We start from the raw sequence: 13234 nt of genomic DNA, 5'->3' as shown, positions 1-13234 counted from the left end.
TTGATTGCGTAAACCAATAAAGTCTCAAATAGGGGCAATGGATGAACTCAATCTTTGTGTGCTTCAAAGTTCAAAGTTTATGCTACCATAAGAAAAGTGATTTGGGCTCTAATAATGAGCCTATTAAAATACAAGGTTTCTTAGGATCCTTTGAAGGATAGAACATCTTTTACGGCTATTTTCATGATTTGAGTCATATGGCACAAAAATATATAATCTTGTTTATATGTTATAAAGGTAATTGACAAAAGTGTAGTTTATATAAGCTGCTGGGGACTTGCATTGCAATGGCTCTTTTTTATGAGTTTTTTTTGTTCCCCCTGAATGCATAGATGCATGATGATGGTATACATAGTGCTTGCTTCATTATCGTGCAAAAAGACATCCCTAACGATGCATCACCATATTTGAGAATGTAATTATGCATCACTATAAACCAATGTTAAATTCATGAATATTTTTGAGCTTCATATTTTTCTAGATTTAATGAATTGATCTAACAAATTAGTAAGCTTATATAATGATTTGCTTAATCTTAAGAACTCTTATTGATGTTTATTTACGTCCGCTTTTGATGAAATGCAACAGTATCGTTCATCCATATCCATAGGAAGGCTAGGGCCTTTAACTGCTACCTTTGTAATTTTAGTCCTTTATGATAAGAATATGCATCATTTATAATGCAACTACATATAAATACTCAGTAAATTGAAAAAAATAAAAATATACTTATTAGAATTGAAATTGGATCGGATACGGATCGGATACCAATATATCGATATCCATATTTGTTTTATCTAATGAATACAAATATAGATATGAATATTATTTAAATGCAAAGATTCATATCCATATTTATTTTAAATGGATATGGATATAATTCAGATATCAGAAGTATGGATATAATTGTAGATATAAATTAGATAATTAAATTTTATTATTATAGAATCAAAGATATTACTAAATAGATGATAAAATAAGCTAATAGCATGTTTATATAGTTGTATTTTTTCTTAAAAATTAATAAGTGCTATATAAAATTATATAAGATTACAGATGTGTTCGGATATTTAGATACGCATCAGATAATTGTCTATCCATATTTATATTTATTTATTTTGATGAATATAGATACCGATATGAATATTAATCGATCCTCAAATTTCTATCAATATCCAGATTGATTTGGATATAAAAATAAATTTGAATGGATATTATCTACGCCACTTTCATCCCTAATACTTATTGAGTATATGTTAGTAGCTCTGAACATGCTACTTCTCAACCATAGATAAATTTTTTGATTACAAATATAGCAGCATTGCTCGTACGCCATAGAAATTCCAAAGATTATTCTTACCTGCTATAAAATTTTAAATAAATATTTTTGGAACATTCTACTCAATTGGCATGCTGTTGTTTTTTCTTGGATGAATTTTTGAGCATTTTTGGTGATGGTTTAAAAAAAAACAAAAGAGAAAAAGGAAGAGGAAGCAGCATGATGAACTATCTAAAGCTAAAAACTCTCTCTCTCTCTCTCTCTGGGGGTGGGGAGACGTCTGAAAGTGAACCTATCCATCCTGGTAGGAGGAGATTAGGTGGAGAGGATGATCCAACAACCAGAAAAATGTACCTTGTAATGGACACAATGGATCTCTCATGCTCTCTCCCGTGGTGGCGTGTGATGATCTATTGGTCAGCATTGCGTGGGTCATGCAATGATATATGGAAGCATCTTTCATGCTTGACTAGCCACATATCTAGCACTGGTTAAAATAGAGCCTAGAGTGGCTACTGTACTTGAAGGGCTTGGTCTGCAGCTAGGTCCACCTTACCTACTCTCAGAGATAAGAAAGAAACGGCCAACAGCACGGCAAACATCAAACAGTGTGGAGAACTTTTTGAGGACCCTAATATTATATCATATGTACTAATTATTCTCTCCTTTTGACAGGAAAAAAACCTTAGTTTGAGGGTTCATTACATGCAACCTAGATAACATAATGATCACCTATGCTAGCTAGTCTCTAGGCCTATTTAATTAATAATTACATTTAGATAGTACGGCCACAAATATCTCCAATAATCCAAAGACATGCTTGTTTGGGTGGATTTGGTCTCATGAATTGGAATAGGAATGAGCGGCCCTATTCTAGCTATTTGGTAAGAAGAAATTTTATTTTCATTCTGATTTTAGAGAGGAATAAAAATTACCCCAATCATCTAAAATCCGATCCTACCTCTCTTCTAACGTAGAAATCATATTTTGATTCTAATTCCAATTATGAACCAAACCAAATATGCTAGAGAAAATGATCATTTTAATACACATTTCAAAATATTTTGATTCCAATTTTGACTGCAAACTAAATGCACCAGAAGATTATTTCCGTTGTTCGGACTTGCAAGCCAAAAAATTCAAAATAGTCGTGAGTACATTGTGAAGTTCTAGTAATCTCTTTGTTTTTCATGGAAGCAGCTAATATTTCTCACTTTAAAAATTATTCACTATTCACTTAGAAAAATTATGCACCTGAGAAGTAAGTTAGAATATGCTATCAATATCCTCTTCTCTTTCTATACTTGTCATTCGTGGCATATATAACACCAAAGTGTTGTTCACTAAGAAAAAATCCCACATATTTCTGGTGAGGAGCAGCATGATACCTGATCATACTTGAAAAACAGACTGCCCATGAAATGTTTCCATCTGATTTAATGTACTGGACAAGTCACCATATATGCCACATTTCTTTTTGATAGTGTCACCATGTCACCAACATCTAGTCCCATTCCCTCACCATATACCAAGGAATGCTAGCAAGAGTCTGAATAATGAACTTTCACCTTTACTACACAAAATCTCAGACTCTAAATCCATCAAATGATAAAGATGCCGTAAAAAGTATATTAGTTCTCCATAAGGGGTGTGTATATGGCCCATACTATTACAATGGTGCATGTAAGAACTCCCGTTGGGCATCAAATGCTCTCTCATTCGTTACTCAGCTGATCTTACTTCAGCAGCATTAGCCATGCTCTCAGCATACCAACTGCCGGTATACCTTCCCTACAAATCGTATACTGGTACCGAATTAGTATAGTATGGTGCATCCTATACCGCCCAATTTAGTATGGTACAACATACTTTATCCGTGACAAAGAAATCATCCAACATTACATTGACAAAAAAAAAAAAAAAAAAAAAAAAAGGACCCAGAGACTACAGCCCTTTTGAGTCGACATTCTTGGTTTTGAGAAGAGTAAAATAAAAGAGTATGGCTGACCATATGTACAGTAATCTATTCCAGAATGGCGGACAGACATGGAATGTACAGTCTTTGTATTACTACCGTTTTCTTCCTGAAACAGTTTTCTTCACAGCTCCAACTGACACCAAGAATTCGTCAAGCGATGACAAGGTCTTCATGTCATCTGGGGGGAAGTAACTGCTTGCTCTCCTCATGAGGGATGCGAAGATAAGAGATAATGAAGGCCTTGTGACAAAGCGCTCACCTAGGAGCTCATCAAGGAAACCAAATGCTGCCAAGAAGTCTGACCTGCTTGCATATATTGGAGCAGCAAAATGGGCAGGGATTATCCTCCTGAACGGCCAGTCTTTAGCAATCCGATCAACCCAATCCCTCACCTGAAAATTGTGCATATAAAACATAATGAACGCCGAGTTTCTTCCATCATACGGGAAAAATACTATGCTCATTTGAGTCAAAAGAGACAAGAAACACAAAGTATTTATAAAATTTCAATAAATGCATCTCGTAAATGTAAAGCGCATATGATTCATCAACATAAGGCATTGCTACAGAAGTGTCGACGCTTGTTCACATGCAGACTAATTAAAAAAAATTGTAAAGGTCATGCGTAGTTAGCACATCTAATTCGTGTGATGTTGAGGGAGCAGCATATATGAAAAGATGCAAAAGCTATGCAAGAGATAAGGTTATTAAACTGCTATCCTTTTATTGTGGCCGAAAGTGAAAACTCTTGGTTGGTCTCTCTTGCTTAAATGCACACAACACATGCACACAAGTGTGGTTGCGATGGTCCAACAATGGCAAATCATAATTGTTGGCCTGCTTCATTTCAGAAGGGACCACATCATAAAGGTCAAGCTCTTGGAAAATAGTACAACAAATACTGCAAATGAATGTTCGATGGGTGCATGAATGAGAGATATAGAATTCCATCAGTCTCCATCCAGGTCCTGTTTAAAGTTCAAGACAACTATAATCTGCAGCGTTTTTCTCAGGACTTGAAATTTTATCAAACCAGACAGCTATCCTTCTATGCTCCACAATTGGATTTTTCAATTTTTCAGTACAGGCATGTACCACAGGACACTATAAGCATTTCAATTGGCATGCATCTCAACTACAAACACTTAAGAAATAATGAACAAGGATGAAACAAGCAGGAATAGAAGTTTAAATTAGAAATGTTTTCGATTACAATGGATCATGATACACACCTTTTCTGGAACTTTGCTAAAAACTAATGTCTTCACGATGGGAGAAACAATCAACTTCTGTGACATCTGAGCAAAGCTTGCAGTGGGCTCCAGAAGATTTGAAGGGCCTAGAAAGAGGATTTGCAGAACCATTCTTTCCCATCCTGTAAGGATGAAGACAAATATAATGGTAGGAAAGATTTATTGTACAAAGTCCTTGTATGACCTGCTAGAAAGTACTGTAGAAGGTCTACCCTTGAACATCAAGAAATTAGCACTTAGATGCAACCTAGAAGGTTCAGATTTGGAAGGATAAACACAGAAGCTCATTTTACATTAGTTCTTCAACAAGGAGCTCAGTTTTTTCTTCAACTTAATATTCCTCTTGTTCACAAAATAACCTGTTCGGAGTTCTAGAGAGAAAGATGCACTTTTGGTTGACATAGAGTGTGCTTTATCAGACATATGAAATTTAACCAATTTTGTCATAATTGACCGACTTCATCGATAAGGATGATTTCTTTCAGGAGTCTAGCAGTGTTCCCTGATGACTCAACCAGAAATTTTTTTAATGAAGAGAATGCAGAATCATAGCCTTTATAATTAAAAGATGTATAATAAATGCATACAATGCGGGGATAGCTCAGTTGGGAGAGCGTCAGACTGAAGATCTGAAGGTCGCGTGTTCGATCCACGCTCACCGCATAAATTATTTTTCAATTTTAAATGTATTTTGACTCTGGGTGATGCTGATGCAGAAACCTTAGCATCACTATAGAATTCTTTTTTTTTTTTCATTTTTTGTTTTAAATTTATTTTGGCTCTGGGTTTTGCTGATGCAGAAACTTTAGCATCAGTATAGCATTCTTTTTTCTTTTTTTTTTTCAATTTTTTTTTGGTTTTGTGTGTGTTTGGGAGAAAAAAATGTTTAGAATGGAACTTCAAGTCCGATATGAACAACAATTGTTTCTTTCATAACACAAGATCGTGCACTAAGATAGTAATATGAAAGAAAGATCAATAGATCATCTCTAATTCATAGTATGCCATGGTACATTTCAGCATCACAAATAGATGCAGGTGATCTAGCAGCAGCATTATCTATCAGCAATCATATCTAAGAATCCAGCAAAGCTTTATCACAATTGAATCATGTCATTTGTGAAAGTAACACAAAGTGATAAAATTAGCGTGTACTAGAGATGAACAGAAAAATAAACCTATAGGCCCTAAAGTGCTCTATAATTCTCCCCAAGTGCTATGATAATTATGGAAAACTTCATATGAATTCTTACATTAAACAACTCCTAGTGATAGTTCCAAGGAATTTAGGTACACAAAGTTTTATTAGCATCTTAATATCTTGACTCATTGCAAGTAACAAAAGTTTGTGGATCATCCTTCCAGAATATCAAACTATCTACCTCCCACCAACTAGCTCTGATCTATGATTTTATGAAGCTCAGATGAGCTCTACATCCGGTCAAAAAGCTTTAATGACCTTACATTGTTTGTCAAGCCAAACCTGTCTTGCAGACGCAGAATGGGTAAACTAAAGCAGTAGATAATATTGGCATAAATTTCTATCTACATGCACACGTAATAATGAATACAAGAACATTATATCATGAACTCACATACAATGGAGTATATTGAGTATTTTAATGTCATGCCAACATAATCCATATCCTGGAAAGTCTTAAGTCGATGTTTTACAAATCATTGTTGGGTATACATTCTACACATATTAGTATAATTGATCACTTTCTTTTGGTGATTACTGTCGGATCACTGTCTTATGAACCAATTTTAGACTACATAGCTTGTTTAGGCTCGAGGAGACTCATGGAAGCCTTGCATTTTGGCACCATATGTGATAACTCTAGATGTGTATGACGGGAGGTGGAACAGCAAGCCAGCACCATTCATCCTACAGGGCTGTTTGGGACTATTACAGGAGTGGGTATCATTGTCAGATGGCATTACTAAAAATCCCATTGTCTTCCTTAAGAGCCCAACCCCGACCCGGTTGAACTTCTCCAGCTGGTACCATGGAGTGCTTCACAAGTTTTGTGATAGCAATGATGGAAGAGATTTAGCCAATGGGATCAATTAGTATCATTTAGAATCCTTTGGCCCTCAGCTAGGATACCCTCTCTCTTTCCTCAAGCCACCAATGCAAGCATCAGGGCAGAAGGAATATCCACTCATGTGTGCATGTTCAAGCCTCACTACTGCTGTGACCGGGCAAAATTTTCTTGTTTTCTCTTGCTGTCACTCCTTGCTTGGGTCATGAAGTACTAAAAAACCAGAGAGGGTCACTTGCCAAGCCATGCAGGCTAATGCAGGGCCGGGCTCTAATAAATTATTTTCAGTTTCAAGTTGGCTCTGCTGTTGCCTGCAAGCCAATCAACCATGCAAACGGTTCGATAATGTGTTGAGCCCAAATCACGTGATCTCATGTCAAAGTTCCAAACTCCTATAGCTCATGAAGGTTGCTATGCTATAGAAACAAAGATTTTCATGTACAGTCCTTGCTACAACAGGGACTATTTAATTTTCAATCGATTTCAGGTTGAAGACCAATCTTAATATGTTTGCATGTTGGGTTTTACAGGGTTTCACAAAATTAAACTGCGAGTAGATCATTCCTCAACAACAGTCAATTCCGACATGTGGAAAGTTTTAATTACAAGTCTGGTTGGTAATTTACCGCAAGCCTGTTAAAGAAGATCCATCAGGCTCCTTTGCCTCCAGATTTCATTCAGATCCAATTGTGGATCTGCGAACAGCTGCCACTTCAATCCAGAACACTAGAACTGGATTCTAGATGCGTTGGTGAAAGATTGTGAAAGCTGCTACATCTGATCCGCCTATCTGATCTAAGATCTATCTATGCCATCTGGAAGAAAAAAAATCAAGCTTCTTTTCCTTCAGATATCATCCAGATCTGGAGGGGGATCTGAGATTAATGGTCTTCGTGATCCAGTCCTTCAAACTAAATAATGGGTGGAGCTGCAGGAAACCTTATGAGTCCAGCAACTATAGCAGCATCTTCATGACACTAATTTGTGATCCAACTGCAGATACTGAAAAAAGGGTATAGAACTTCATTGCCTCCAATGTTCAGCTCGATCCAATGGTTGATCTTGAGCCGGCACTAGTTAGATCTTTAGTTGATTAATCTGAACCTGTAACAGATTCACCAGCATTTGCTGATATAACAGTTCCACAGGCCATCTCAGATCATCTGATCAACGATCCATTATACTCAATATTCTTATTACTTGGATCCAGATCTGCTGATGATCCGATGGCTGGTTCCAATTTGGCAGGCAATTCATCCTACCGAAGCAGGAGCCGCATCCTGTGGCATCAATCTTTTTCTAATTAGATATAATAGAAGTCTAAATTAGTATAGTTCTTGTTAACACGCTCAGCTTTGAACCTTGTCAATAAGAATTTTAAGTTTGAAACCCTAAACAATGGGAACACTGGTTTTCTTCTAAGCCTCTTACTTTAATTTTATTTCATTATGTATACTGATGATTGTTATAACGCCATCATTCATATGAACAAATCTCAATATCGTAGGGTTAATGTTTTTCTCAGCCAACTTAGTCAGAGGTTGCTTACTAATTTAAGATCATAACTAATCAAGATTCCAACAGGAATCCTGAAAAACATGGTTCCCATATTTACCTGATATTCTTGTTAATTTATCTCTTGTTTCTCACAGATAGAGTCACATCTATTTATGATATTTCTCTTATTTTGTGATCCATAATCATAAATATAGTTGCTCCAAAAAAGAATCATAGATATATACACCTTAGACTTGCCAAGGGCCATCTGCAAGATATATAAACTGGATTTGACCATACCTAATTTTTCATCATATGTTCTTAGAAAAAAACAAGGTCATAGAAAAAATAACCAGGAACATGAAGAACGGACTATAATGAGATGGTGTTAATCAATATAATAACATACTCACCTTTTTGACGATTTATCTTATTGTCCACAACAGGTTCCTCAGGAACTTCCTTCCCTTTGCTGAGGATCTTCACTGCTAAACCATTCTTTGCAGATGCTAACAATGATTCCTTGCTGATACATTCTGGTGGCTGCCTTGGAACGAAAATGACAGCATCTGTTACCAATAACGTTCGTGAACGTTTATGGTAAAATGCTACCTCTACATAAGGGCCAATCCCTGTAAGAAATTAAACCATCTGATCAGAATCTAAAGCCTGAATCACCCCTCTCAATCAGGCAAGTGGAGGCTGAAAAAGCTCTAACCATGCAAGTTTGCAATATTCTGAATGTTTTTTAAGTGATGAAGGCTTAGAATAGAACGTCTACAGAAACTTGGACGAATGCTAATTGTTCATCTTCCAAATATATTTTCACCGTGAAATAATGAAAAATCTTCATTCAAAAAAAAAAAAAGGGAAAAAAGGAAATCAGGGGGGCAAGGAGGTCGAAGATGAGAAATGCAAATCCAGATAAGAAGTAATTAAGTTAATATGAAAACCTTACCAACTTCTGGTGAGCTGAGAACTTTTTGTTCAATCTCATCAGCCCATGGTGTTGAAGTATCCTCATCTTTTAGAGCTTTGGCCCGGAAGATTCCAAAAAACTCAAGTGGCAAATTAATTGGCCAACTCCATTGCCTAGGGGCCACCCAAATTTGTGCTCGTGGGAACTTTCTTGAGAATGGCCCGACAAAGATTTTATGTTCATATGCAAAAGTAGGTAGGACAATGTGTTCAACAGGAGCATCCAACTCCTTCAAGAGCTGGAATTACATATGGGATAAAATGAAAGAATTAATAAAATGAGCAATTATAAAAGAACATATGGAAATTTTCTACCCATTTATCAAAAAAATTAGGTAATCAAAGTGCCACCAACAATATCAGGCATGTATGCATACATCTGGCCTGTAAGCTTCTTTCATATGTTCAAGGGTTTAAATCAAACATCTACAGGCTTATTATGCTGATGAGTAACCCTCAAGCAGATGATGATAATTTGGTTTTTCTGGTGAAGGATACTTCAAGCAGGTAATATTACAAGAAGAAGAATAAAAAGAAGGAAGAGAATTGGATAAAGCAAGAACCTGAATGCATTCCTTAGTTGGAGCGATAGGTGCATGGACCCACAGCCCTCCGGATTTGAGCTTGATGACTGTCATCCGAATGTTTGTTGAGACACTACTGAAGCCCAATGCTTGCTCTTGTTCAAAGAGCCATATGCAATTTTTCACGCCCTTATAACATAACAGCAAAAGGGACAGTGTCAATATTACCAGAAAAGGCTTGTCTTTTCGCATGTCAACAAAGTAAGAGAGAGAGAGAGAGAGAGGAATATACATCAGAGGACATTAGTCTCTTTATGAAACTAAATGAGTTTATCATGTTTGATTTTTCTAGTCTTTCCAAAAGGAAGGGAGACAAAGATATCCCTCTCCATACCACCCAAATCTAGAACACTAGTATGAGATTGCAAAACATCATCAAGGAAACAGGGTGGAACACTCTCTGAATCTTGAGGAGTGAGAACCAAAGTGAATAAACAATCCCTTCAGAGCATGAAGAAACACATACATACTTACAAATGATTTATGCTCGGCTCTTCAATAGTCTAATTTAAAATGGTCAGGATTACAAACCCTACCAGTAAATTCATTCTTTCAAGGCTTTCAATATTATATTATTTTCAGAACAGGAATTGCTGGAGACTGGAGAAGAACCAAATATTTAAAAATGGGTAGCCGTAACAGCGATAAAGTCCAGCAACATGTGGATCTGGTCGAAAGACGTTTGGTGCTAAGAACCAACATAAGATTAGCAGTAAGAAATCATTGCTTATATTCTGCATACTTCCAATTGGACATGTCTAGAATGATGCAAAGATACCATCTTAATGGAATAAACACATTACTTTGTAGCCAGTAACGAGCACACCAAACTGATATCATGTCCACTTCCTCCATGTTAGTAACTGTGCTTCTTCACAATAATCTCTTCAGAACTTATCACACCATACAAAGTGACCCATCAAAATAGAACTCGAAGAACATGTTTTAAGGCAAACAGACAACTTCAGTACCTCAAACACCAGAGAACGATTCCAAAAGGAATAAAACCATAGGATAAACCAAGGAAACAGCACAGCGAAGCTAGCTCACCTCAGTCCTTATTGTGCGTCTATTGAGGAACGGCCCAAGTGGGAAAGGGAAGCCAGTGAAGTTAAGATAGAACCTCCCAGCTCCCCTGCTGTCGCTACCACTAGCAGCAGCAGAAACGACCACCAAACCTATCAAATCCTTGCTTCTGCTCCCAAATTTCTGATCAAAGTAGAGTCTCTTTGAGAACCCACCTAGGAATTGATGGCTTGTGCTGGAAAAGGAGAGATTTTTCGGGAAAAAAGAAGAGTTTGGAAGCGTAGCAGCAGCAATGGCTGCCACCATTTTCTTCTTTCCTTCTTGGAATCTTTTTGCCTTCAGTTGGATCAGAAAAAGATTTTGGATTTCTGGTTTATAAGTCAGACAGGGCCCGCGCCGGTAATCTATGGATGGATTCGTGACGCGTAGCAGATTTGCCCGTTGTTTGTCATGACTACGTTCGTGGTTGGAAATATTTAGGATGTTTTCTAGGAATAGTGAAGAGCGGGGTCTGGTGCCTTCGGTGTTGCTCTCGGCTTTCCGTCCGGTAGTCCACAAATAACAGCTCGTATATATTTACCTTTATATAATAACCGTTAGAGCGAGCTTGGAGGCACCGTCACTCGGTGTACTGCCATTGCTCCCCTTTGGATTCGCCTCACCAATTATGCCGCTAAATGAAACGGATGTATTGTCATTATCTACAATCCAGAATCCCATTCAAAAAAAAAAAAAGAGAAAATCTCAATCAATTCTTGCTTGCCAAATGGGGATGGCAATTCATTAAAAATGATTCTAACCAATGGCATAAGCTGGTCTTTTCAGCTTACTTTAGAAGATCCAAATTGTCTCATTGTTGGAAGCTTAGCAAGTATTGCTTTAGGATCTAGAAAAATATCGTGGCATATTTATCTCTAATTTATTGATGTTGGAAAATGACTATTCTATCATTTTTTAGCTCGATTGCTGGTTTTGTAATACACCTTTTAAGACCCTCTTTCCAAGCTTATGGCACGAAATCATATTTTGTGACTTCTTGTTTTAATTAAAATGCCTTTTATTGGTCCATAAAACTTCAGCGACTTATTCTCTTGATTATCTCCAAGATAAAACTTGCTGGCTACTTGAGAACAATTGAGCTTTCTACTCTACCTCTCTATATGACTTCCTCATACAAAAAGAGGCTAAATGGCTACTTCCTCGTGTGGTTTGGAATCTCAAAGCCCCTTCAAAATTCAAGGGTTTTTCTGGCTAACCTTACCCAACAAGCTAAACACTAAGAATGTTTTGTAAAGAATATTGCATAGGGATTGTCCCAGTTGTGTTCTTTATGATGATAGCACGAAGATAATTGACCATTCTCTTATTGCTTTCCTGCTCACTTCACGGTTATGGTTATTCCTTTATGATGTCACTGGTGCTCCAGCCCCTCCTAATGTTGCATCTTTACTCATTTTGGTAGTTAAAGTATTTTTCCTCTATTTTGCAAGAAGCTAACTTAATGCTTTTTGTGGCTTCTAATTGGAGCTGTTAAGAGGAACTCCCGTATATTCTTTCACAAAAGGTCTTCTCTTTTGGCTACTCAAGAAGATTTTAATTCTATTCTTCGACAAGTCTATCGTTTGCTCAGACAAAAATCTAGTTGGTATCTCCTCTCTTACAGAAAATCTTAAGAAGCATAGTCTGCAAGCTTTGTGTGATGATTGACTCCTCTTCTCCGCTTATCATTATCCTTATTTTAAAGCTTCTACACCTTTTATGCCCCTTTAGATACTTCTTTTCTTCATGTAACTTTTGGAGTTCTACTCCTTTTTGTAACTCTATGATTTGCTCCTCTGTCTTGCATCTTATCTCTGTAATTCTTTTATCTTAATCAATAAACTCTGGTGGTCTTTTTGCTCTCTTTTTCTTTCTGCCCTCCTTTGCTGCTGTAGGTTACTCTCTTCTATAGGCAGCATTAATCTCTCCCTCTTCCCCATCTAGGTGTTAAAGTATACTTAAAGTGAAAAAAAAAGAACTAAGCTCTAATAAAGCTTTATACTACTCCAAAGGATACCTGAAGCTAGGGCTACAGTTGCATACCAATATAATCAATGCAGTCCATAGCAAAATTACTAGCCTTGAATAGGTGATAAAAGGATAGCAATTCCTCATGATGGAGTGAAGTTGTGATATGATTTTTTGATGCATATTTGCTTCTCATCTTGTCCTTACACATTTCATATAAAAGCATAGAGATATGGAGATCTAAGTCAGTGGACAAGTCAATATATGCTGCTAGATTGATTGCATGACTTTCAATAATGTCATATTCAATTTTTCAATGCTAATATTTGTTTTGGAAAAAGAGATTGGGCAGGGACCTAAGTCTTAGCATAATTGTTAAAATTAAAAGCAAGTGAAGAGTAATACAAACAATGGGAGAACAAGTGAAAAAACAAAAAAATCAAAGATAAGTGAGCATCTTATGAAAGGTGAAAGAGACAAGTAGAAGTAGAAAAATATGGACAATAATTTCTTATCAGATCTATAATCCACTTATTGAGGAGAAGAAGGTTTTATACTACAAGCTTCATCTGCAAGCTTGGATTTTT

At 36.6% G+C, this 13234-nt stretch overlaps 1 protein-coding gene and 1 non-coding gene across 2 annotated transcripts; one reads left to right on the top strand and one right to left on the bottom strand.

Annotated features, from left to right (window-relative positions):
• Window positions 1-3128: 3128 nt before the first annotated feature.
• Window positions 3129-10991, bottom strand: LOC105057997 (uncharacterized). The gene is made up of 6 exons (XM_010940750.4): window positions 10665-10991; window positions 9594-9743; window positions 9011-9269; window positions 8466-8684; window positions 4490-4632; window positions 3129-3649 (listed from the first exon to the last, which is right to left on the bottom strand). The coding sequence occupies exons 1-6, from the start codon at window positions 10944-10946 to the stop codon at window positions 3350-3352; spliced, it is 1353 nt and encodes a 450-aa protein (XP_010939052.1). The 5' UTR covers window positions 10947-10991; the 3' UTR covers window positions 3129-3349.
• On the top strand, window positions 5101-5173 carry TRNAF-GAA (transfer RNA phenylalanine (anticodon GAA)). Its single transcript has one exon. It is a non-coding gene; the product is annotated as a tRNA-Phe (tRNA).
• Window positions 10992-13234: the final 2243 nt, after the last annotated feature.

Source organism: Elaeis guineensis, chromosome 2 (assembly GCF_000442705.2).
Source record: "Elaeis guineensis isolate ETL-2024a chromosome 2, EG11, whole genome shotgun sequence".
Classification (NCBI taxonomy): Eukaryota; Viridiplantae; Streptophyta; class Magnoliopsida; order Arecales; family Arecaceae; genus Elaeis; species Elaeis guineensis.
The sequence above is the reverse complement of the archived record's forward strand: the minus strand, read 5'-3'. Positions and strand labels throughout refer to the sequence as shown.

What these genes read in the sequence shown, in the direction of transcription:
- LOC105057997 (XM_010940750.4), bottom strand. Translation starts at nt 10,946, where the DNA reads ATGGTGGCAGCCATTGCTGCTGCTACGCTTCCAAACTCTTCTTTTTTC. An exon ending in GACGCACAATAAGGACTGAG is followed by an intron (nt 9,744 to 10,664) that starts GTGAGCTAGCTT and finishes TTATGTTATAAG; the next exon opens with GGCGTGAAAAATTGCATATG. An exon ending in TCTCAGCTCACCAGAAGTTG is followed by an intron (nt 8,685 to 9,010) that starts GTAAGGTTTTCA and finishes AATTTCTTACAG; the next exon opens with GGATTGGCCCTTATGTAGAG.